This window comes from Megalops cyprinoides, chromosome 19 (genome assembly GCF_013368585.1).
Source record: "Megalops cyprinoides isolate fMegCyp1 chromosome 19, fMegCyp1.pri, whole genome shotgun sequence".
NCBI classification, from domain to species: domain Eukaryota; kingdom Metazoa; phylum Chordata; class Actinopteri; order Elopiformes; family Megalopidae; genus Megalops; species Megalops cyprinoides.
The window spans coordinates 28,762,084-28,786,481 of NC_050601.1; the positions used below are offsets into that span (position 1 = coordinate 28,762,084).

At 42.3% G+C, this 24,398-nt stretch overlaps 1 protein-coding gene across 1 annotated transcript; it reads right to left on the reverse strand.

The window, feature by feature from the left end:
* Positions 1–460: 460 nt before the first annotated feature.
* LOC118794019 lies at positions 461–23,730 on the reverse strand. The gene is made up of 6 exons (XM_036552149.1): positions 23,626–23,730; positions 3,289–3,432; positions 2,565–2,805; positions 1,595–1,761; positions 1,252–1,471; positions 461–573 (listed from the first exon to the last, which is right to left on the reverse strand). The coding sequence occupies exons 1-6, from the start codon at positions 23,728–23,730 to the stop codon at positions 461–463; spliced, it is 990 nt and encodes a 329-aa protein (XP_036408042.1).
* Positions 23,731–24,398: the final 668 nt, after the last annotated feature.

The following is a 24,398-nucleotide window of genomic DNA, read 5'->3' on the forward strand; positions in this document are numbered from 1 at the left end:
ATCTTAATTATATACAATATATTTAATATAAATCTATATATTTTTCAACATAGTTATCATATTATATATTGTTTTTATTATACAACTAACAATTTTGACTACCATGACCTGGATGAATGAGAATCTTCACAGATAATCTAATGTACTGTACAATTTCTGTCGTACATTTGAAAATATATATTGAATAATACATCAATATGCAGTACTTCCTTTATTACACTTTATTTTTTATTGAAAACATGTTATTTTTTAAAATAGGCCATATTTTAAATCCACAATTATAAATGAACAAAAACACTTGAAATAAAAAATTCAAAAGCGCACCTCCTTCAATACGGATGAAAAAAATAACAAAATAAAAAATAAATAAATAAAAATCATTGCAACAGTGCAAGTGTCCCTTGTGGAAAAAAACAGGAACAATCAAACAAAAGTGTTAACAAGTGTCACACATGCTCATTCAGTTGACCGTGGACTTTATCTTCTGCTGGTGCCGTAATTCACAAATCCTTTTGTTAAGGGCCGTTCTTATTTCTGAAATCTTGACCCCCGGATGTTTCTGCACAACTGCATCTGTAAAAGATAGCATAAGAAAGACAAATGTCATTGTTTCAAAAGGAAAGATGAGGTGGATTAGCCTGGGCACGCCCATACTTCCTATGGCGCTGCACAAAATTTCGTGATCAAGTCAGTATGGCCAAGCAGCCTATTTACTGCATTTCCTGTCCCAGAATTTCAGGCACCAATGAGAAGCGAGCTTTCACTCCAGGGTGAAGAAGGAGAGCTTAACAAGTTTACATTTAATTCTGCCTTTCAGAAGGTGGTTAGTACGTGAGATTGCCCAGACAAGGCTCGTATGAGCTTTTGTCTCGAAAGCCAGGCTAGAGGTGGATCCCAATACTGGTAATTTCCTACCATGCCTACTCCTCCCTCCTCAGGGGGTTACCTACAGATAGTTCAGTCTGAAATCAGATTCAGCTTCTCAGGAAACCAAAGGAGGAGTTAGGAGGGGTTCTCCAAGGGGCTTTTAGAATGAGCAGGTTACTACTGTATCCACTTTCTTTTCCAGGAAGTATTGTGGTCAGTGAGAGCAACTGTACCTTGCTGTAGCCAAGCGTTTCCCAACTGAAGGTGATTAGAATCAAGTATTTGCGATTGAATCAAGTATTTTGGACATACACTGGGCTAAATTGCTCTGCCATGTTACTTACAATCACTACGAATGTTGCATAGGGTGTCTTTAAGTCTTACCAAGTAAAGCTTTAAGCTTCGTTGGGTCTAGAGGTTGACGTCTCTCTGCAGATGGATCGACCTTGTTGACCCCTCCTGTCAGGTTGGACTTCAATAGGACATCAATGCTGAACAGGCCCAGCAGGAGGGTGCGGGCCATTCCTTTCGCTGTGGGTTGTGCTTTTGCGGTCTCCCAACAATGGGCAGACACTCTGGTGGAGTCATCATTCCCTAGTTTCACCTAATTGTAAAAAGAAAAGACAAGAAACAGAATCACCAATGACAGAATGTTTTTAATTGATGTTTTTAAAATAAAATTACCAATGACAATGTTTTTAATTGATTATTACAAAAATTTACTTACTGTTGTTGGTTTGGGAGGTGTGGGAGATGTGGGTTGAGGAGGTGATGGTGTAGCAGATGATGGTGTAGCAGCACTGGCCTCATATTCACTTTCCCCTTCATAGCTGGAGCTGCTGGTGACCTTGTCCGCAATGAGGGTCCTGACAGCCGCCAGAAGTGATGGGATTTCTGGGAAATATGGCCCACTGAATTTACTACATGAGGACTCCAAATACGTAGTAAATACATAACATGTTAAAAAAAAATGAATAAATAAATACACCTCCACTAATTTTTCCTTTCTCAAAGTGCAGCAAAATGTGTTCCATGTGCTTTAAGTGTTGGTTTGGAGTAATTCCAATCATAGCGCTGTTCTACGAGCTTGGTGAGTGATGTCAATAGCAAGGAGAGCAAAAGATTTTGGAACAACATAGACCAAATAGCGAACTGGCAGCTTATGCTAACTCTATGGAACACGGAAAATGAAAGTGAAAGTGAGCTTGCTTGTTCCATTGAATAAGCGTAAGCAGCACGTTTGCCACTCGGTCTATGTTGGTCCAAATTATTTTGCTTTCCTTGCTATCGACAGCACTCACCAAGCTCGTGTAACAGCGCTCTGATTGGAATTACTCCGAACCAACACTTTAAGTCGCACTTAGCTGCATGCTTTCCAGTCATTTGTTAGTTAAACCAATGACTTAAGTATGTCACTTACATGCCAGAAGGCCAGTTGTGCGTTCTAGCAACAAACTTAACTCATTTGTAAAATGTGTGCAGGCTGAAAAGCACGAAGCAAAGCACTTTTTTGGACTTAAGCACATGGGAGAATTTCGCCCTTAGTGTTTAGTCCTAGGTTAAATTTTGTTCCTTCTAGAAACTCTACCTATACTATATCTGTAGGCCTATATCTTTAAGAATAACACCAAAAATCAGGAGACAATGCTTTATGCAATCTAAAACAATGCCTGTTTTAATCTAAAAGAGATAGTTACCCTTTACTGCTATTTTGCGCAGCCTTGTGTTTTCTTTATTCAAAGCCTTGAGTTGGCTCTCGAGGTCTTTGGTGGCTGCAGAAGATTCTCCACTTTGCTGTTCACGAAGTCTTTGATTTTCTTCCTTGAGAGCCTTGATCTCATCCGCAAGTGTCTCAGTGTCCTCTGAGCTGAGGTTAGGTTCGTCTTGGGAGAAAACCTCTAATTCAGACCGTCTTGCCGCAAGGAGTTTGTAGTTTTTCTGTTGGGTAAAAATGATCAAATCAATTATGTATGAAGCAATACACACAAGAGTTAGGAAAATGAAACCATACATGGATTACAACGAATCATTAAGCTTTACATGTCCCATGGCTAAATGTGTTTCAATTCATAGCTGTCCACTAGCACTAACATACAGACACACAAACACCTATGGGCAATCTACCAATTAACAAATTCACCAATTAACTTAACATGCATGCAAACTTTGGCATGTGGGAGGAAGCCAGAGTACCCAGAGAAAATAGCAAACTCCACACAAAAAGGCCTCAGCCAGCCAGTGGGTTTCAACCCAGAACCATCTTGCTGTGAGGCAACAGTGCCACTACACCACCATGCCGCTAGTCCCAAAATACTTTTTATTTTCTATTGTTTGTGTTAGGCTGGCTCACAACCCAAGTACAAAAATCAAAGATGTAAAAAATATATTATCAAAACAGCTGCCATAAAAAGAACCCCTTACCTTTTTGGCAACTAGGCCTACAGATTCTTCCTGGGTGTTAAGGTAGAGTTTGTTGGGTAACCTCTTTCTCTTTTTGCCCTTTGGTTGGTCTTCTTCCAAAAGCTCCCGCTCAGCAATTTTGAGTGTAGACTCCTTTTCTGTTAGCTAAAAACAGTAGCAAGACCAAGGGAGTCACTAGCATGTAAGCTAGCAAGAGTGACTCCCTTGGTTTACAGCAACTGTGCTAAGCTAAAGCCAAAAAACGCTGCTCCCAAAGCAGGACAACGCCTGGACGGATTTTAACCAGGTTTTTTTCACTGTTTTAAGTCTGGGGGTGAGACTGACTTAATTTCATGTTTGGGTGGTATATTCCTTTAAATAAAATACTTTTAGGCTGCGGATCAAATAGGGACAGAGTGTACCCCGATCACCAATGTTAACTGAATCGGGCACAGCAAAATGAAACTGAAAGTAAGTTACTATGGCCCTTTCACTGTTAATTGACAGTTCAGTATTTGGTCTATGTTGTATCAAATGATCTCGTTCTTTATCCTAATGACAGTACCTCAAAAAACAGGGCTATTGACTGATTAACACCAAACCTCTCCTTTAATTTCACAATGTACAATGTTGGCTAACAATGTTCAAGGAATCAAGGAATGAAAGCATTTATGTGTGGCAGTTAAGAATTCATAGTTACAAATCAACTCAAATCTTAGGTGACAATTTTCAAATTAGGTTTAATTGATGTTTAATGTGGTTTAATGGTGTTTAATTAATGTTTCAATGCTTTTTCAAAATTCATATGACGCGAGACTCATGACTAATGACCGTTAGCTAGCCTGCGAAAAATTCAAATGAAGTAGCTAAAGCTAATACTAGCTAGCTGGCTAGAAGTTCAAATGAAGCGGGACTTCCTTGACTATCAGCCCCTAACGGTCGGCAGCTGACTTTCGGCCTAGTCCGCTTCATTCATGTTCCCAAAGCTAACGTTACTTGACCAGCAAACAATACTTGGCCAATGATGCAAAAACCTCAACAGGTTAATTGCTATCATGATCAATATTGTATGACTATAGAAGTACAAAGACATCATGACAAACACAAGTACTTGCCTGCCAACTGCAAAATGTGTGCTGATTCAACTGGCCACCCATTAGAAGGCCTTTTCGCACCGATGCTGCGGCACTCGATAAGATACTCTTTTTCTGTGTTTTCAGGATCAAATTCTATGATCCAGTTTACGGGGACTATACTAAGGGCACCTTTATCATTCCCCTTTGACCAGCTCACAAGAGCAAACTTCATTTTCTCCTCTCACCGACTGCTGAAACATGCAGAGAATAGAGCGGGTGGTGACTTGTCGTTCTTCACGCCCATAAAACTATCGTGTCTATGGTCGAGCTACTCGTTACCAATCAGTGACGTTGCTTTTATACTGTAGGATTCTGGGTAGTGTTGCAAATCTATTTTTTTTTCGTTTCTCTTGGTTAATTTAACGTTTTAGTCTTGCTTTACAATAATGTGCTCACTGTACAAAACATAGGGAAATGGATGGGATATTTACCTCTGGAAACCAAGCGAGTCGTCACTGCTGCGGTCTTTTTTGATGCTGTGGAGGGTTTCGTTGTTCCATCGCTCCATCACTCCAGAAGAAGAGAGGCAGGCATGGACCGAGGGAGAAAGAAATACACTTCCCCAGATTCAGAATATGAGATTCCATCAAGGATACAGTTGTGAAAATATTCAGTAGAATTTTGGTCAAAGGAGAACTGTATTACTCTGAGCAGTTCACTAGAGTAATGAAAAGGAACAGCTTCACTGTTTTGTTGGATAATGGACACATAATCACTGTGTATTATTACATTTTGGTTGAGAGACTTGATGACAGAAAATGTTTTGCTGTTGGAAGACGGTATAACAAATCACATTTAGAAAATGTAGTTGGCTTGAAAAGAGTGTTGCAGGGCAGGAAACAGGTCTTTGATGTGATGAAATTCAACAGGAAATGCATGTTAGTTGATCTGCCACATTATGCCAGCCTTTATGCATGTATTCCTCCACGTTCCAGTGTGGAGGACTGAAATACAATGTTGAGGATGAAATGTCATGAGAATAAAATGTTGAGAATGAAATGTGGGGAAATAAAAAGTGGACTCTTGTACTTTTTGCTGCTGTTAATGATTTATTTATTTTATAATACTCTGGTACCTACATTTTACCATATATGAATCAATACATAGCCATATATGATCTATCAATATGGATGTATAATATAAAATATGACTGTCATGCAAAATGCTGATTTGGAGCCTGGAGCTTGCTTAACTCATAAAATTACTTTGTTTCAAGAAACATACAAGCAATAATGTAATATAGGTTTGTTTACACAGCAATATATTCTAAAATATATTAATCAATACATAGCAATACTTTGTCCATCCATATATTCCTATATATGTTAAAATATATGGGCAAGTTTCTCATATATTGAAATATATTTCCTAATGTATTGCAATATAAATTCTAGTAATCAACACCAATCATGTAAATAGAGTAAATGATTATGCTCACAAAACAGAGTAGATTATCTGTAGTTTGTGTGCTTGCAAAAGCTACAACAGAATTGTCATGCCCTCTTGTCAGCATGTGCTTATGCCTCCCTAAGGCCCCTTCAGTTGGTTCAAAATGCAGCTGCTCATATTCTAACCACAACAAAATGCTTTGAGCACATCACCTTGGTACTAGCCTCTCTCCATTGACTACCTATCAAATACCACATCAATTTCAAAGTACTTCTCCTTATATTTAAAGCTTTACAGCTTTAAATGGGCATGCGCCCCCCTCCCTTTCGTATCGAGCCCCTCTTTTGTGGAACAATTTACCCACTGAGGTTTGGGGAGCAGACTCTCTCAAAGTCTAGGCTAAAAAGGCGCCTTAGGGTCGCCCTCATGAATGTGCTGGCCCCTTGCCTCTAGTCCCCCAAGTATGCTGCAATAGTGCTTATCTGCCGGGATTTTTCCTTATTCCACACATGCATCTCTTCCCCCCTCTGTCCCCCCCTTGCCTTTATGTTTTTCATTTCTGCAATTAACATCCACTAATCACCGTTTTCTTTTTGTTTCCTGTGCCTGCTCTGGGCTTCTGCCTGGATCTGTAGCTCAAGCTCCATATCCCAATTTCCAGTTCAGCTTCCTATCAAGCCAACCATGTGCCAAGATCCAGACATTCCAGGATTACACTTTATAATTACTCTGTGTAATTACTATTGGCTACCCAATTCAATTGTCTTAAGTACAACAACTTTAAGCATTCTCTATAATTCTACCTGCCCAGTGCTGGTCAGAAGCAGATGGGCTCCCCCTCTGAGCCATGTTCTGCTCAAGGTTTCTTCCTGTTAATTAGGGAGTTTCCTTGCCACTGTTGCCTTAGGCTTGCTCTCAGGGGGTCTCAGGCCTGGTAACAATGTCAAGCTGCTTTGTGACAACTTGTGTTGTAAAAAGCACTATAGAAATAAAATTGAATTGAATTGTGAGCTTTTGTCTACAGCCACTGCTATTAAAGCATAAGCACACAGAGAACCTTCATACAATGTACACCCAGAAGACTTCATTAGGAACCTTTATATAGCATGAACCCAGAGGGCTCTATAGAGAACCTTCATACAGCATAAACCCAGAGCACACTATAGAGAACCCTTACACAGCATAAACCCAGAGGGCTGTATAGTGAATCTTTATATAGCATAAGCCCAGAGCACAGTATTGGGAGCCCTTACACAGCATAAACCCAAAGACATCTACAGAGATCCTTTATACAACGTAAACCCAGTGCACTATATAAGGATCCTTTATGACATTATATGGAACCAGAAAGATCCCACCCAAAGGAGAAATCAAAGTTGAGTCTGTACTTGTTTTTGTTGAATTATTCTGTTCACATATGTTTAATTTATTTGGCAGTATTGTTGTTTATATTCAATTTCAACATATTGCTTTTGAAATATGAATTTGAATACAGCAATTTGAAAGTGCTGGCTAAAGGTAAAAGTAAAGCGAAATACTCAAAAATTGTTATTCACGTCGGCGCTAACGATGTTCGCATGAGGCAATCGGAAGTAACAAAGTTAACTATTAAGTCGGTGTGCAGGATTGCCAAACAAATGTCGGATTCAGTAATTTTCTCTGGCCCCATCCCCATGCGGCGCGGTGACGAGATCTATAGCAGATTAACGTCACTTAATCGTTGGTTGTCTGAATGGTGCCCCTCTAACAACGTGGGTTTTGTAGATAATTGGCACAAGTTTTGGGGGAGGCCTGGTCTTTTAAAACGAGATGGCATCCACCCCTCGAGGGAGGGTGCAGCTATCATCTCTAGTAACATAGATCATAGTCCGAATTCCACTAAACCTTGACTTATCAGGGCCAAGGCCAGGCAGCAGACTTTCTGTCCTACACAGTTGTCTGCTTTTTCCCTGGAACCACCACTTAAAAATCCCATAGAGACAGTGTCTGTTCCACGACCCTCCGTCCCAAACTTCTTAAAAACATCCAGTAGGGGCATTTGTGCTGATAATTTGATAAAAATTAAGTCTGCCAAACCTGAAAGTACTACCTGTAGACAAATGGTCCTTAAGATTGGGTTAATAAATATCAGATCACTACAACCTAAAGCTTTATTAATAAACGAATTGATTACTGATCACCAATTTGATATCTTATGCCTGACTGAAACATGGCTTAAACCTAATGACTTTGTTGCTCTCAACGAATCAACTCCTCCCAGTTATTGTAATCACCAGGTCCCTTGACCTACTGGTAGAGGTGGCGGCGTTGCTGCTGTACACAGCTCCAAACTCTGTGCCACCCTTAAACCTGGCTATAACTTCCATTCATTTGAACTATTAGTACTTAGCTTTGCACATCCTGACAAGACTGCATTTCAGCTATTTACCCTTGTTATAGTTTACAGGCCACCTGGCCCTTACAGTGTTTTCTTATCGGAATTTGCCAATTTTCTATCTGACCTGGTTGTCAATATAGAAAAAGCTGTAATAGTAGGCGACTTTAATGTCCATATGGATAATGAACATGACCCGTTCAGAACAGCATTTTTGTCCATCATCGAATCCATTGGACTCTATCAAGCTGTGGACAAACCCACACATTACCGCAACCATACTCTTGATTTGGTCCTCACATATGGAGCAGACATTAACCAGGTGGAAATCATGCCACACAATCCTGTGTTATCCGACCACTATCTCATCTCTTTCAATTTACCACTAACGTGCTTCACATACTCGGAGCCTAGATTTTCTTCCAGGCGCACGTTTTGCTCTCTTACAGCAAATGCCTTTATCGACGAGTTCCCTACATCATACTACCTGCACAACGAAATCTCCTCTCAACTGAATCCCCCCAGCTCAACTGAAATTAATCTACTCGCGGACAGAATCGACTCTACTCTGTGTAAAACTCGATGCCGTTGCTCCCCTCAAAAGGAAGAAAATCACAGACAAGAAGCTAGCACCTTTGTATAACGACCATACTCGTGCCCTCAAACAAGCCACACGAAAACTCGAAAGAAAATGGCGCTCCACCAAACTACAGGTTTTTCTCCTGGCGTGGAAGGAAAGTCTCCTAAATTACAAGCATGCCCTCACAGCTACCAGATCCAAATATTTCTCTACTCTGATTGAGAGAAACAAGGACAATCCTAGGTACCTGTTCAGCACTATCGCCAGATTAACCAAGAGTCCTGCATCAGTTAACCCTACCATACCAGCAATTTATAGTAGCAGTGACTTCATGAACTTCTTTGACAGTAAAATCTTAAATATAAGAGACACAATACAAAAATTCTCATCAACTTCTGGTTCCTGCCTGGCCAGTCCCGTTCCAGATTATGTAGACATGTCTATTAGGCCCGCCTCGCGCTTTGACTCTTTTATACCCATTGAATTTGGTGACTTTTCTTCTCTTCTCAATTCATCTAATAACTCTACCAGCCAACTTGACCCCATACCAACTGGCTTCCTAAAGCAGCTATTGCCTGCAATTGGCACACCACTATTAAATCTTATCAATGCCTCTCTTATGTCTGGACACGTACCTCAGCCCTTCAAAGTAGCAGTTATCAAGCCTATTCTGAAAAAGCCTAATCTTGATCCCAATGACCTGTCAAACTATAGGCCCATCTCGAACTTTCCATTCCTCTCAAAAATTCTGGAAAAAGCGGTATCAAAGCAACTCTGTGCCTTTTTACACTCTAACAACATTTTGGAAGTTTTCCAGTCCGGATTTAGACCTCACCACAGTACGGAAACCGCTCTCCTGAAAGTGCTCAACGACCTTCTACTCTCCTGTGACAATGGCTGTATCTCTCTTCTTGTGCTACTAGACCTAAGTGCAGCCTTTGATACCATCGATCATTGTATCCTCCTTGACCGCCTCGAAAACCTGGTTGGCATAAGTGGACATGCCCTATCTTGGTTTAGATCTTATCTATCAGAACGATATCAGTTTGTCTCCATCAACAACGAATCCTCCGCTCGTTCCAGAGTAAAATATGGTATACCTCAAGGATCTGTGCTTGGACCTCTGCTCTTCTCGTTATACATGTTGCCTCTTGGCGATATCATCCGTAAACATGACATTAATTTCCACTGTTACGCGGATGACACTCAGTTATACATATCAGTCAAACCCGATGTCCCTCTGAATATTTCAAACATGGAGGCCTGCCTAACAGATGTAAAGAATTGGATGGCCCGAAACTTTCTCCTCCTCAACCCGGACAAAACCGAAATATTGGTCAGAGGCTAAAATTCAATCAGGAGCAAACTCACTCATTTTACATTGGACCTTGATGGTGTCTCCCTTGCCCCGAGTGCAGCCATCAAAGACCTTGGTGTTGTTATTGATCCCGAGCTCTCCTTTGAAACTCACATAACTAACACCTCTAGGACTGCCTTCTTCCATCTGAGAAATATTGCTAAAATCAGGAAAATCGTATCAATTAACGACGCTGAAAAACTAATCCATGCCTTTGTAACATCCAGATTAGACTACTGTAATGCCCTCTTGTCAGGATGTGCAAACGTCTCATTAAAACCCCTTCAGCTGGTGCAAAATGCAGCTGCTCGAATCTTAACTAAAACTAAACGCTTTGAGCACATCATCCCAGTTCTGGCCTCTCTCCATTGGCTACCTATTAAATACCGGATCATTTTTAAAATACTCTTACTCACATTTAAGGCTTTAAATGGGCTTGCCCCCCCTATCTTAAGGACCTTCTTCATCCATATCTTCCGCAGAGAGCCCTTCGCTCCCAAAATGCCGGGCTTCTCACCATTCCAAGAGTGGGCAAAACTACTGTAGGCGGTAGAGCCTTTTCCTATCAAGCCCCTCTCCTGTGGAACAGTTTACCCTCTGAGATTCGGGGAACAGACTCTCTCTCCACCTTTAAGTCTAGGCTCAAAACATATCTATATAGTAAATCCTTCAGCTGAGGGACATGGCCTGGTGCTGGCGTGGATCATAGAGTCTCTGGTGGACTAAGTGGTCATTGCTTTCATGGACCCTGTGCCGTGATTTGGTGTTGACTGTCTTAGGGTCGCCCTCATGACTATGCCGGTCCCTTGCCTCCCGTCCCCTAGGTATGCTGCCATAATGTTAGCCTGCCGGGGTCTTTCCTTGTTGCACACCTTTTTCTCTGCCCCTCCTCTCCTGCCTCTCTGTTCTACATCCCTGCCATTCTTATCATCCACTAACCACTGTTTTCTGTTTGCTTCCTATTCCCTGCTCCGGGCTCCTGTCCGGAGCTGTAGCCCAAGCGTCTCATCTCGTTTTCCAGTCCTGCTACCTCGCTGCCCTGCCCATCAAAGCCAACTGCATTCCAAGACCCGGACATCCTAGGAGACATTCTTATAATCACTCTACTGTTAACTGCTATTGTTTGTCAATCACAAATGTACATTGCATAATTTTGTGTCTAACTCTATCTGCCCAGTGCCGGCCAGAAGCAGATGGGCCCCCCCATGAGCCCGGTTCTGCTCAAGGTTTCTTCCTGATAGGGAGTTTTTCCTTGCCACTGTTGCCTTGTTGGCTTGCTCTCAGGGGGTCTCAGGCCTGGGAACAATGTAAAGCTGCTTTGTGACAACTTGTGTTGTAAAAAGCGCTATACAAATAAAAATGAATTGAATTGAATTGAAATACTGTTTTCAGGAAATGCTGAATTTATCATGCTCATCTATATCTGTCTTGGTTGCAGCTGGAGCGGAGATAATTTGTTTTGAAAGACACGTCACACTGATCCTGGTCACTCAGCAGGTGCAGTAGTTCACCCGTCCTGCACTTCTCATTTACATCTCGCTTTGCCATTTCACACCTCTCCCCATCTCTCCACTCCTCTTAATCAATTACCCCACTGTGACAGGGGGGATTTCACAGGCCCCAGATCAGTGTTTTCAGCCCAGCAGAATTCAATGCCAAAAGTGCCAAATGCAAATAACTGTTGATGAAGTGATTCAAAGACTGCTGTCTGGGTGTTTAGGTCTCGTGGACTGCATATTGAAGTAACATGCCCCGTATTCACATAGCCCAATTGGATATTCAGCAGCTCTTCCTGCTCTCAGTTACTGACACATTTTCCAACTAGATTAAAATAATCACATCCACACAAACAACAAAAATCTACTCATTTTAGAATGGCATTTTACTCCCTGTGTATCCAACTGCAAAAGGCTGTACATGAAAGCTCACTCCATTTCAAAATCTAAGAGGCCATTTATACATTTTAAATATTGTCTAATGGGGTCTGTCTCATAACTCTTGCTAATTGATCGCTAAGCATCTAATGGCTTTAAGACTCACCTACCACTGACTGAAGAAACCTCAGACAACATTTACACCTCTAAAGACTGTTCCATGGGCCCCCACAACCTCCACATGCACATCACATGGAAAGTGGGGGATGCAGCACGGAGAAGGGGCACAGGTGGGGTGCAGGTGGCATGTCACTGGCACGAACCTGCTGCCGTCCCTGTGCTGTACCAGCACCATCTGTCATCAGTGAGAACATCTGCAGCCCTAGGTGCCCTTGTCGCTTGGCATTAGAGTAACAAGTTTTGGCATTTCTATCAGTGGAACACCAGCAAGGCCAAAAAAGAGAGAGACCATTGGAGTGTGCTGCCTTATAGGAATGATAGCTCATTGGGCCTGAGAGTAATTGAGGAGGCTTTTTTGATGATGTTTGACATGGATCTCTCCTTCTGCCACTCCTGCCTCCTCCACCCCATGCTGTTTCATCCAATGGCTCCACATTTTCATGGTTTGCTTTAAAAGGGAAGGGAAAGAGGGAAAGAGAAAAAGGAGTGGGAGATGAATGTGTCCCCATCCCCACTTTCCTTTCTCTTTTTTTTAAACAGATTCATGAAACATCATAACCATGTCCTGTTTTACTGATGGGAGTACCCCATGATACACCTGTGGTAGTCTTTTTTTGGAATGCTTTTCACAGGTGAATTCTGAGCTTTCATTTTAGGATCACCACACATGTGCTTGTAGCACTAAGCATTTATGAAATGCACATCTGTGTATGTTGAAATCTATCATTAGTAATCCTCACATCCTACAAACCATGCCCACCACAATATTAAATAAAGATCTAATCTAAGAGATTTTATGACAGTTGTTTCATACTGTGCGTTTCACAATTAAACATGTAAGGCAGGGGATGGACTTGTGAATTCTCTCACCATTGTTTGTCGAAAGAATCCCCTCTGTCACAGAGCTCAAGCAAGGACTCAGGCGCAGACAGGAAGGCATGATGAAAAACGAGTTTACTGAATCCAAGTCGAAATCCAAAAACGAGGTCAGAACATGCAGTCAAAAGCCAGGGAAATAATGGCAAACAAATCCGAAGACAGAATACAAAAAAAAAAAAAAATCGATGTATAGAAGAACAAGCAGCATCGCAAAACAGAACAAAGAACAGCTGGTAGCGAAACAGGAGGACTGAGACGAACTAGCGAAGAACACGCAACAAAACAGGCAATATATAGGGCGAGTCAGATGAGGGGATGAGATGCAGGTGTGCAGGCAGGCAGGTGATCAGACACAGGTGGGCGGAGACAGGGCGGAGAACCGGGCAGGGCTGGAACACAGGGGAAAACAGTAAACATGAGCACATGGACAGAGAAAACAAAAGCCGACTAAGAAGCCGCCGCACTGACACCCTCACCCTTGGTGACAGCACATTGATATCACAAAAAAACATCTAAAAGGCTTTTCCATCTCTTGAAACATGAACTTTGTACCAAATACAAGCAATGCTTACATACAGGCTTGTGAATAAAGGAAATGGCTTGGTGATTGTTGATGAAGAAACTGATCCTTGTACCCACACGTGTCTAACTCCAAACCTGTGAAAACTGAGACATTGGCTCCTCGTCAGTGCTGCTCTATGGGGAGGAGAGTGCAGTAATGCATTGACATGCACATGGGAGGCTTCAAGCCAAAGAATGGAATATATATTTTCAATCCCTCCAACTTCCTTTGTTTGGTTGGCGGTCTCCTAGCTGCGAAAGTCTGCTGGCTGCAGACACATCCCACATCCCTCACACTGCTAATGGTGATTTACAGATGGCCCTTGGCCAGCTGTGAGCTGTGGCAGTTAGTTCATCTCAGGACAGTGCTATAGAGAGGCTGGATCCACACTGCGCTTTGGGAACTGTAAATTTCCTTTTTAAAATAGAAATGCAGCTAAATTTTCTCCTTCTTCTCTCTGCAAGCCTTCTGCACATATGGTCCTGGTTGGGGCATTATCATTTGGGGAACAAATCTGTGTGCCATGAGAGCAGTGCTAACCTTCTTGGATGTCCTGTCATTACCACAGATGCAGAGGTACAATCCTCTGTGAGAGGTTGGGGAGACTGCAGAAAGACTTGGGGTGTCTCCTGTGTAGTTGGTCTTGTTTACATAGAGTGTTTATGAATGAACAGTGGTGCCAAGGAGTAAAATTTCAAGGCCAGTAACTGCATATGTGTGTGTAATATGTACGTGTGCATGTGTGCGCACATATGAACACTTGGGTCTGAAACTCTTTCCATTTCCTAGACATGCATTCTGTCTGTGTTCCTCTCATGTCTTTTTGAGGCAGGTAGCTCAGGAGAGTGCACCAGGTGGGGAGTGTGGGATTCATGCTTAGTGATTGGGGGAGAGAGAACAGGAGAGAGGGAGAGGGCAGGATTGGGGGAACAGGACGGAGGGGCTGGGGGATTGAAACTCAAAGCAGATGGTAGTCCTGGCGCCTGCCTTGCTCTGAAATCAGTTCAGAGCTGTTTTCCACATGAATGAAACAGCCAAGAAGTTCCTCATGCCAAAATATCAGATTTAACCCGTTTTAGTCCCTCCCCCTCTGCTCCTGTCTCCAGCTTCCACAATGATGGGGTATCAGTACAGGAAGGAATACAAAACAAAACATGCCTTCAAAGCCTCCTTTCTGTCACCGGACTATCCTGCTTGGGCTTAGAGATGTTTTCACTCTGCAGAAAGGAGAGGGCCTTGTGTAGTAACGTTAGCATTGCATCTGAAATGGTGTATATTTGGCACTATGTAATTAGTGGTGCAGTTAGTATTTGCAGCTTTTCGCGCCACTTTATCAGATCTCCCTGTGTGGATGATGGGTCATCCCGGTAATAAAATAACTACAATAATTATAAATATATACATGGGGTAGACAAAATAATGGAAACACCAAACAATATATTAATATTTATTAACTAATGGGGATATTGCGCCAAGCTTTGCTTTCAGACCAGCTTCAATCCTGTTTCTAGATATTGGACCATCCTTCAAGAAGGAAAGCCTCCAGTTCTTCCAGAGATAAAGGAGGTGAAAATCTACTTCATACTCTACATGCCAGAGCTTCCCATAAACCTTCAATGATGTTTACAAAAGATCTGGTGTTTGGGGAGGCAATGTTTGGTGCTCAACAACTCTTGAATCCACTTAGCTGTGTGTATGGGGGTGTTATTGTATTGCAATATGAGAACATCTTGAATAAACAACATTTACACCATGAGGTGCACCTAGTCACATAAAATGCCTTTGTATTCTTTGGCTGTAATTCTAGCGTGCAGGGTAATAACTGGACGCAATCCACCATGTTTAACTGTTGCGGACAGGCAATGTGAGTTGAAAGCTTCCTTTAGCTTTCTCCAAACACAAACCCAGCCTGATATAGCAAAAAGATTAAAAGACAAATCATCAGACCAGACCTTGTCCACTGCTTCGGAGTTCAGGTTTTGTGTATGTTACACCAGATTACCTGATGCTGCACATTGGCCTTATTTACAAGTGGTTTCTGAATGGAATATGTATGGATACACACACACACACACACACACACACACACACACATGTTTAACTGAATGAACCACTCACCCATTGTATATGCATTTGAGCACACATTTATGCATAATCAGGATTCTGGGTGCCTGAGCTGGAAACAGACCCACCATTGTGCCACAGACATACTGGTCCTTCCTCTGCAGTAACTGCACATGCAGGGTGCAAAAGGCACCTTGCTTTCAGACAGGTGAACAGGAATGTGATACTTTATTGTTCTTAAAGCATATTAGTTTGACTGTTCTGTCCTAATGGGGAATAAACACATTCAGCTTGGTTGTAAATCTGCTTTGTTATTATTATTATTATTATTATTATTATTATTATTATTATATTTTCTTTCTTGCATCTTGTAAGAACTCATCTATAGAATGGGGTCCAAACAATAGTCCTTGGGTGCTGTAAGATAGATTGTCTTTCATGTAGTGGAGAGCACCCTTCACAAAATGTGCACTGTTCCTAAGAGGATTATCTTCTGTACTTCATGGATGTTGCTTGGAATCCTATTGGTGAATTTTTCCAAGCCTTTTTTTACAACTCCTAGAGCTCCTATAACTGTTTTTATAATCTCTGTGGACATTCCCCACATCCTTTTGATCTCAATCTTAAGATCCTTGTACTTGGATAGTTTCTCAGTTAGCTTCCTCAGTTAGATGTGTTTCATTCTGATAGTACAGCTGCATCAATCAATACACACTTTCTTTCACTGTTCATTTTGATAACAGTGTCTGGTCTGTTCACACTTGTGAATGGGCATATCCCATAAAATTGTAACTCCATTAGATTCAGTCACATTATTGGGTTCATATTGGTACCACTTGTCTGTTGTTTCAGTATTGTATTCCTTACAGATCTTTCAGTGGAGATACATTGCTATTTTGTTGTGTCTGGAAATATATTCTGTTTTTGCCCGTTCCAGACAGATAATATGGTCAATGGTTTTCCTCAAAAAGTCCACGGCTTTTGATCCAATAATTTTTTGCCTGTCCACGTCTGCTTCTTTTATTCTTTTTGGGTATTTCCCATTCATTGCTTTCTCCTGAAAGCTATCTTGCAGTTGTTCTGCAAGTAGCTTTGCTTTCTTTCTGACTCTTCAGGCATAGCTGTTAGCTGCCTCATTAATGGTTGGTATAGTATCTGAGATTCTGTGTTCAATTTTGTACTTGGCAGCTTCTTTTTATGGAATATAACTTCTTACTATCATTATGTTTCACTATTTGGAGAAGAACATCATTGGAAGTTGACAGATACACTCAGTGGCCACTTTATTAGGTACACTTGTACACCTGCTCATTGATGCAAATATCTAATCAGTCAATCATCTGGCAGCAACTCAATTTCAATTTCAAGTCAATTCAGTTTATTTATAAAGCTCTTTTTACAACATGAGTTGTCACAAAGCAGCTTTACATCAGTATTCCAGGCCTGATACCCCCTCAGACCAAGCCAAAGGTGACAGTGGCCAGGAAAACTCGCTGACTAATAGGAAGAAACCTTGAGCAGAACCCGGGACAGAGGGGGAGCCCATCTGCTTCTGGCTGGCAATGGGTGGACAAATAGAGTAGGAAAGAATTTCCTAAGAAGTTCTTAACAGTACTTAAGAATGGTGAAACATCTAGGTAGTAAGACACAGCAACATACGGTGCATAAAACATAATGAGTCTTGTAAATCTTAAATCTTAAAAGTTATACAACAGAATATGCATGGCATCTAGTCCTTGGGGATCCAGTTCTTGGTACATGGAGGTCTCCACAGGAATGACGGCGAGGAAGCTAAGCTGGGGGTCCTGAAGTGGTGCTTGAGTTAAGGCAGGAGAAGAGGGCAGGGAAAAAGATGCCAGTGTGCAACAAGGAAAAAACCCCAGCAGACTAACATTATGGCAGGATACCTTAACATTTAACAGGATACCTAGGGGACGGGAGGCAAGGGACTGGCATAATCATGAGGCCGACCCTAAGGCAGTCAACACCAGATGAGCACAGAGTCCATGCCATGATAAAGTGACAGCAATGATCACTTATGCCCCTTTTCCACCAAGGCAGTTCGAGGGCCAGTTTGGAGCTGGTGCCTAATCTTGAACCAGTTCTTTGCGTTATGACAGCCAAAGAACTGGCTCTTGGCCAGGAAAACTGGTTCAAGAACGGCACCAACACTTTGCTGGTCTAGAACAAAGAACCACTATGTCAGGGGCTGGGGCGGGATTATCAAGACCAATAAAACCAACTAAAACTTTGTAGCTATTAGTAATATTATTAGTAGTAATTATTATTTTTTTATTATTTTAATTATTATTTATTTAATATAATCTGCTCTGTTCTGTGAGCATAATCATTTACTCTATTTACACGATTGGTGTTGATTATTCTGTTAATTATTTGTTTTATTGTTAATCAAGGAGGATAACGGGGAACATTTTGAAAGTAATGATAGATTTAAAGGTAGTGTTTGGGCTTCCCCTGTTTCCAGCTCACCAGTCACCACTGTTAGCTTGGCGCTAGCGAGAAAGTTGAGATGTATACAGACGTATACAGTGACGTAATGACATGGCTCTATGGTGCAAACTTGTTCTTAGAAGGTTTGAAAGTTGAACCAACTCCAAACTGGCACTAGCAACAGCCCAGAACTAGCACCTAGTTCATGTTGGTAGAAAAGAGGCCTTAGTCCACCAGAGACTCTATGATCCATGCCAGCACCAGGCCATATCCCTCAGCTGAAGGACTTACTGTATAGATATTTTTTGAGCCTAGACTTAAAGGTTGAGAGAGAGTCTGCTCCCCAAACATCAGTGGGTAAACTGTTCCACAGGAGAGGGGCTCGATAGGAAAAAGCTCTACCACCTGTAGTAGTTTTGCCCACTCTTGGAAAAATGAGAAGCCTGGCATTTTGGGAAGGAAGGGTTCTTTGTGGAAGGTATGGGTGAAAGTCTTTAAGATGGGGAGGGGCAAGCCCATTTAAAGCCTTAAATGTGAGTAAAATCAATCTGGTATGTAATGGGTAGCCAATGGGGAGAAGCTAGAACTGAATGTGTTCAAAGCATTTAGTTCTAGTTAAGATACAAGCAGCTGCATTTTGTACAAGGGTTTTAGTGAGACATTTGCACATCCTGATAAGAGGGCATTACAGTAGTCTAATCTGGATGTTACAAAGGCATGGATTAGTTTTTCAGCATCATAATTGATACAATTTTCCTGATTTTGGCTATATTTCTCAAATGAAAGAAGGCTGTCCTAGAGGTGTTATATGTGTTTCAAACGAGAGCTCAGGATCAATAATGACACCAAGGTCTTTGATAGCTGCACTAGAGGCAAGGGAGACACCATCAAGGTCTAGTGTAAAATGAGTGAATTTTCTCCTGATTGAATTTTAGCCAACAACCAATATTTCGCTTTTCAGTTAAGGAGGAGAAAATTTCGGGCCATCCAATTCTTTACATTTTTTAGGCAGGCCTCCGTGTTTGATATATTGAAAGGGTTTGACTGATATGTATAACTGAGTGTCTTCCGCATAACAGTGGAAGCTAATGCCATGTTTACAGATGATATTGACAAGGGGAAACATGTATAAAGAGCAGAGGCCCAAGCACAGATCCTTATGGTATACCATATCTTACTCTGGAATGAGCAGAAGATTCATTGTTAATTGGAGACAAACTGATATCACTCTGATAGATAGGACCTAAACCAAGATAGAGCCTGTCCACTTATGCCAACCAGGTTTTCGAGGTGGTTGAGGAGGATATGATGATCGGTGGTATCAAAGGCTGCACTTAAGTCTAGTAGTACAAGAAGAGAGATACAGCTATTACAGGAGAGTAGAAGATCATTGAGCACTTTCAGAAGAGCAGTTTCCTTACAATGATGAGGTCTAAACCCAGACTGAAAGACTTCCAAAATGTTGTTAGAGTGTAAAAATGCACAAAGTTGCTTTGATACTGCTTTTTCCAGGACTTTTGAGAGGAATGGAAGATTCGAGATGGGCCTGTAGTTTGACAGGTCATTGGCATCTAGATTGGGCTTCTTCAAAAAAGGCTTGATAACTGCTACTTTGAAGGACTGAGGTGCATGTCCAGACATAAGGGAGGCGTTGATTTAATAACGGTGTGCCAATTGCAAGTAGTAGCTGTTTTAGGAAGCCGGTTGGTATGGGGTCTAGTTGGCTGGTAGAGTTTTTAGATGAATTGATAAAAGAAAAAAGTCCCTAAATTCAATGGGTATAAAAGAGCCAAGGAACGAGGCAGGCCTAACAGATATACCTACTTAGTCTGGGATGGGACTGGCCAGGCAGGAGGCAGAAGTCAATGAAAACTTTTGTATTGTGTCTCTTATCTTTATGGTTTTACTATCAAAGAAATTCATAAAGTCATCACTACTATAAATTGCTGGCATGTTACGGTTAACTGATGCAGGACTCTTAATCTGGCAATAGTGCTAAACAGATACCTAGGATTGTCCTTATTTTTCTCTATAAGAGTAGAGAAATATTTGGATCTGGCAGCTATGAGGGCATGCTTACAGTATAGGCTAGGAGACTTTCCTTCCACACCAGGAAAAAAACTTGTAATTAGCTTTTTGTCTGTGATTTTCTTCCTTTTAAGGGGAGCAACAGCATCCAGAGGTTTACGCAAAGTAGAGTCAATACTGTCTGCGAGTTGATTAATTTCAGTTAATATAGGGTTTGAAAATAAGCTACGGGAGATTTCATTGTACAGGCTGTATGATGTAAGAAGCATTAAAGGCATTAGCTGTAACAGAAGAAAACGTGCGCCTAGAACGCGGGCTCCTCGGGCTCCGAGTATGTGTAGCACGTTAGTGGTAAATTGAAAGAGAGAATGGAAACAAGATTGTGTAGCATAATTTCTACCTGGTTAATATCTGCTCCATATGTGAGGACCAAATCTAGAGTATGGTTACAGTAATGTGTAGGTTTATCCACAGCTTGATAGAGTCCAATAGATTCGATGATAGACAAAAATGCTGTTCTGAACGAGTCATCTTCATTATCCATATGCACATTACAATCGACTACTATCACAGCCTTTTCTGTATTAACAACCAGGCCGGATAAAAAGTTGGTGAATTCCGATAAGAAAACACTATAAGGGCCAGGTGGCCTGTAAACCACTACAAGGTTATAAAACTCAATGCATAAATTCATGAAGACATAGTCAAGAGGTTCAGTTGCTGTTCAGACCAAACATCAGAATGGGTAGGAAATCTGATTTAAGTGACTTTGACTGTGGGATGATTGTTGGTGCCAGATGGGGTGGTTTGAGTATCTCAGAAACTGATGATCTCCAGGTATTTTCACACATGACAGTCTCTAGAGTGTATAGAGAAAGGTGCGAGAAACAAAAAACATCCACCGAGTGGCAGTTCTGTGGGCGAAAACGCCTTGCTAATGACAGAGGTGAGAGGAGAATGGCCAGACTGGATCAAGCTGAAAAGAAGGTGACAGTAATCCAAATAACCACACATTACAACAGTGCTATGCAGCATTTCTGAACATACAACACGTCGAACATTGAGGTGCATGGGCTACAGCAGCAGAGGACCTCTCCGGGTACCACCCCTGTCAGCTAAGGACAGGAAACTGTGGCTGTGGAAAAGTGGGCACAGGCTTACCGAAACTGGACGGTAGATGATTGGAAAAACATTGCCTGGTCTGACGAATCTTGATTTCTGCTGCGACATTCTGATGGTAGGATCAGAAGTTGGTGCAAACAACATGAATCTATATATTCATCCTGCCTTCAGGCGGGAGGTGGTGGTGTAATGGTGTGGGGAACATTTTCTTGGCACACGTTAGGCACCTTAATACCAACTGAGCATCGTTTAAATGCCACAGCCTACCTGAGTATTGCTGCTGACCATGTGCATCCCTGTATGACCACGGTCTACCCATCTCCTCATGGCTACTTCCAGCAGGATAAAGTGCCATGCCACAGAGAACACATCATCTCAAACTGGTTCCAAGAACATGACAATGAGTTCATTGTACTCCAATGGCCTCCACAGTCACCAGATCTCAATCCAACAGAGCACCTTTGGGATGTGGTGGAACGGGACATTCGCAGTATGAATGTGCAACTGACAAATCTGCAGCATTTGCATAATGCTAACATGTCAGCATGGAGCAGAATCTCTAAGGAATGTTTCCAGCACCTTGTTGAATCCATGCCACAAAGAATTCAGGCCATTCTGCGGGCAAAGGAGGGTCCTACCCAGTATTAGAGAGGTGTATTAGAGTGGTCACTGAGTGTATGTGTCCAAGCCAATGGTTATAGTTTTATAATCAACTACAACTGGATTGAACCACGTCCTCCTTCTGATCTTGGTATATAGAGTGTAGTGGTAGTATAAGAAGTTACAGAAGTATTAGTAGCGCCGGACAGTGGTTCGGGCAGCCCGGGGAGTTGCGTGTGGGCGGGGCACAGCGTTTATTGAATAATAGAATAACAAGCAAGTGATGCCAGGCACCTGTGAGCGGGGCGTGTAGGGGAGCTTCACAGCCTTTTAAAAGGCAGCGGTTTGGGGTGGAAAGGGGGACAGCCGCCTGGCGAAAAGCAGCAGGAGTACATGGGGAAGCACTCTGTCTGTGGTGTGTGTTAAGTTGCTTTTTGAGGTTTTTCTTTTCTTTTTTGTATTAGTTTCTTGGGGTTTTTTTCTTTTGGTTTTGTTCACGTGTTGGTGTTCTTGCGGGACTTTGGCAGGGCGGAGCGTCGCTGGAGCAGAGAGTCCGGGAAGAGAAAGATGACCGCAGACCCGCTGCAGAGAAGCTGCTGCCCGGCTGGTTGACTGGCACAAACAGCAAGAGCGTCCGCCCTGCTTACCGTAAGGAAAGTGGTGTATTTCGTCTTGCACAAGGCGTATGTGTATGTGACCAGGGGTGGCTCCGCTGGGCTTCTCAGTTCCCTCTTTGCGTTTGCAGGAGTTGCTGAGTGCGGCGAGGGATGAGATCAGGGAGCCAGCGTAATCTCACCCAGCAGCACGACTGCGTAGAGCCTGGCATCCGGACACCAAAGGACTGCTTTGGGGGAAGGCGACCAGCAGCAATGCCTGTTTTGTAAAAGTGTGTGTACGTGTGAGCGCTCCCAGTGGCAGCCTGCGACCCCCCCCACCTGGTCAGCCCCACTGCGGGACTGGCTCACCCTGGCCAGAGGGAGGCGCCAGCTGCAGCTTGTGAGGGGGATTTGCAGTGCTTGCTTTTCTGCCAGAGTGTGAGGGGACCACTGTGTGCTGTGGATTTGGAGTGTGTGCACTTACCTGTGGGGGGGGGCCACATTTCCGCTGGGGCTTACAGTGGGAAGAGCAGGCAAAGGGGGTGACTCCAGGGTGTGCTGTCATTGATGAGTTTTATAAGTGTAAGACTTATCCCCAACTTATAAAAATAAAGTTTTGGTTTTGCTACCTACCTGATCTCGCATTGTGGTGGGCTGACAGTGGTCGGGGCAGTTCAGGGTCCGGGTCTGCTAACCTGTAACATCACTAATGGTAGTAGGTTTATTATTATTATTATTATTACTAACAGTTCTGACTAAATCAGTGCTTTCAATTAAAGTTACATTGTACATCATAAATGTTGTCATTTCATTGAATTACCATGACAAACACAGTGAGCCTGAAGAATAACTGTTTTACATTACATTACATCATTTAGCAGACAATCTTACCCAGAGCAACTTCCAAATAAGTGCATCACTATGCTAAGAGTAGTTATCGAGAAGTATCACAAGAGGTCAGTAAGATACTGAGTTAAGTGCTAAACTAGTGTAGAGTGTTTTTTTTATAGAAAATATGGATAGATATGATAGATATATAGAAAGGAAGGTAGACTAGAGATACAGCTTGAAAAGATGAGTCTTCAGCTCTCTCTTTTGAAGGCACCCAGAGAGTCTGTTGTACGAATCTCAGTAGGAAGCTCATTCCACCAATGTGGAACCAGTACTGAGAAGAGGCGGGTCCGAGAGATGCAGCCCTTGTAATTCGGGACACAGACGAAACCCGAGGTAGTAGAGCGCAGCGCTCTTACTGGCTTGTAGGCCTTGATCATGTCCTATATGTATCAGATGGTTGATCCATTAAGGTTAGTAACAAGGTCTTGAACTTGATTCTTACTGCAACCGGTAGCCAATGGAGGGACTCAAAGAGAGGTGTCACATGGGCCTGCTTGGGGAGGTTGAAAGTCAATCGGGCTGCTGCGTTCTGGATAAGCTGCAGCAGTCGGATGGCATATGCTGGGAGGCCAGCAAGCAGCGAGTTGCCTGGATCACAACTTGAGCTGTGTATTTGCAGGGGTATGGTCTGATATTCCTAATGTTGAATAAAAGGAATCTGCAGATCCTGGTTGTGGCTGCAATATGCTCTTTGAAAGATAAATTGCTGTCTGAGGTTACCCCTAGGTTTTTGGCAGCTGTGGTTGCCATTACATTTGTGTTGTCAACACAAATTGAGAGGTTCCCTGGAGGAGACATGTATGCTGGGACATACATTATCAGTCTTTTCAGTGTTCAGTTTGAGCTATTGCTTATTCATCCAGTCCACGATGTAAGTGAGATATGCATGTTTTATGGCAAACGTCACAAGTATTCAAATCATTTTGAACAGTTACCTGCTTTGTCTTCCACTGTAGTGTTTCTTTGAAAGGCACTTTCAGAAAGTCAATGACTCATTGAGAGTACGTGCTCCAGATGAAACGGACACTTCTGTTTCATGTTCTAC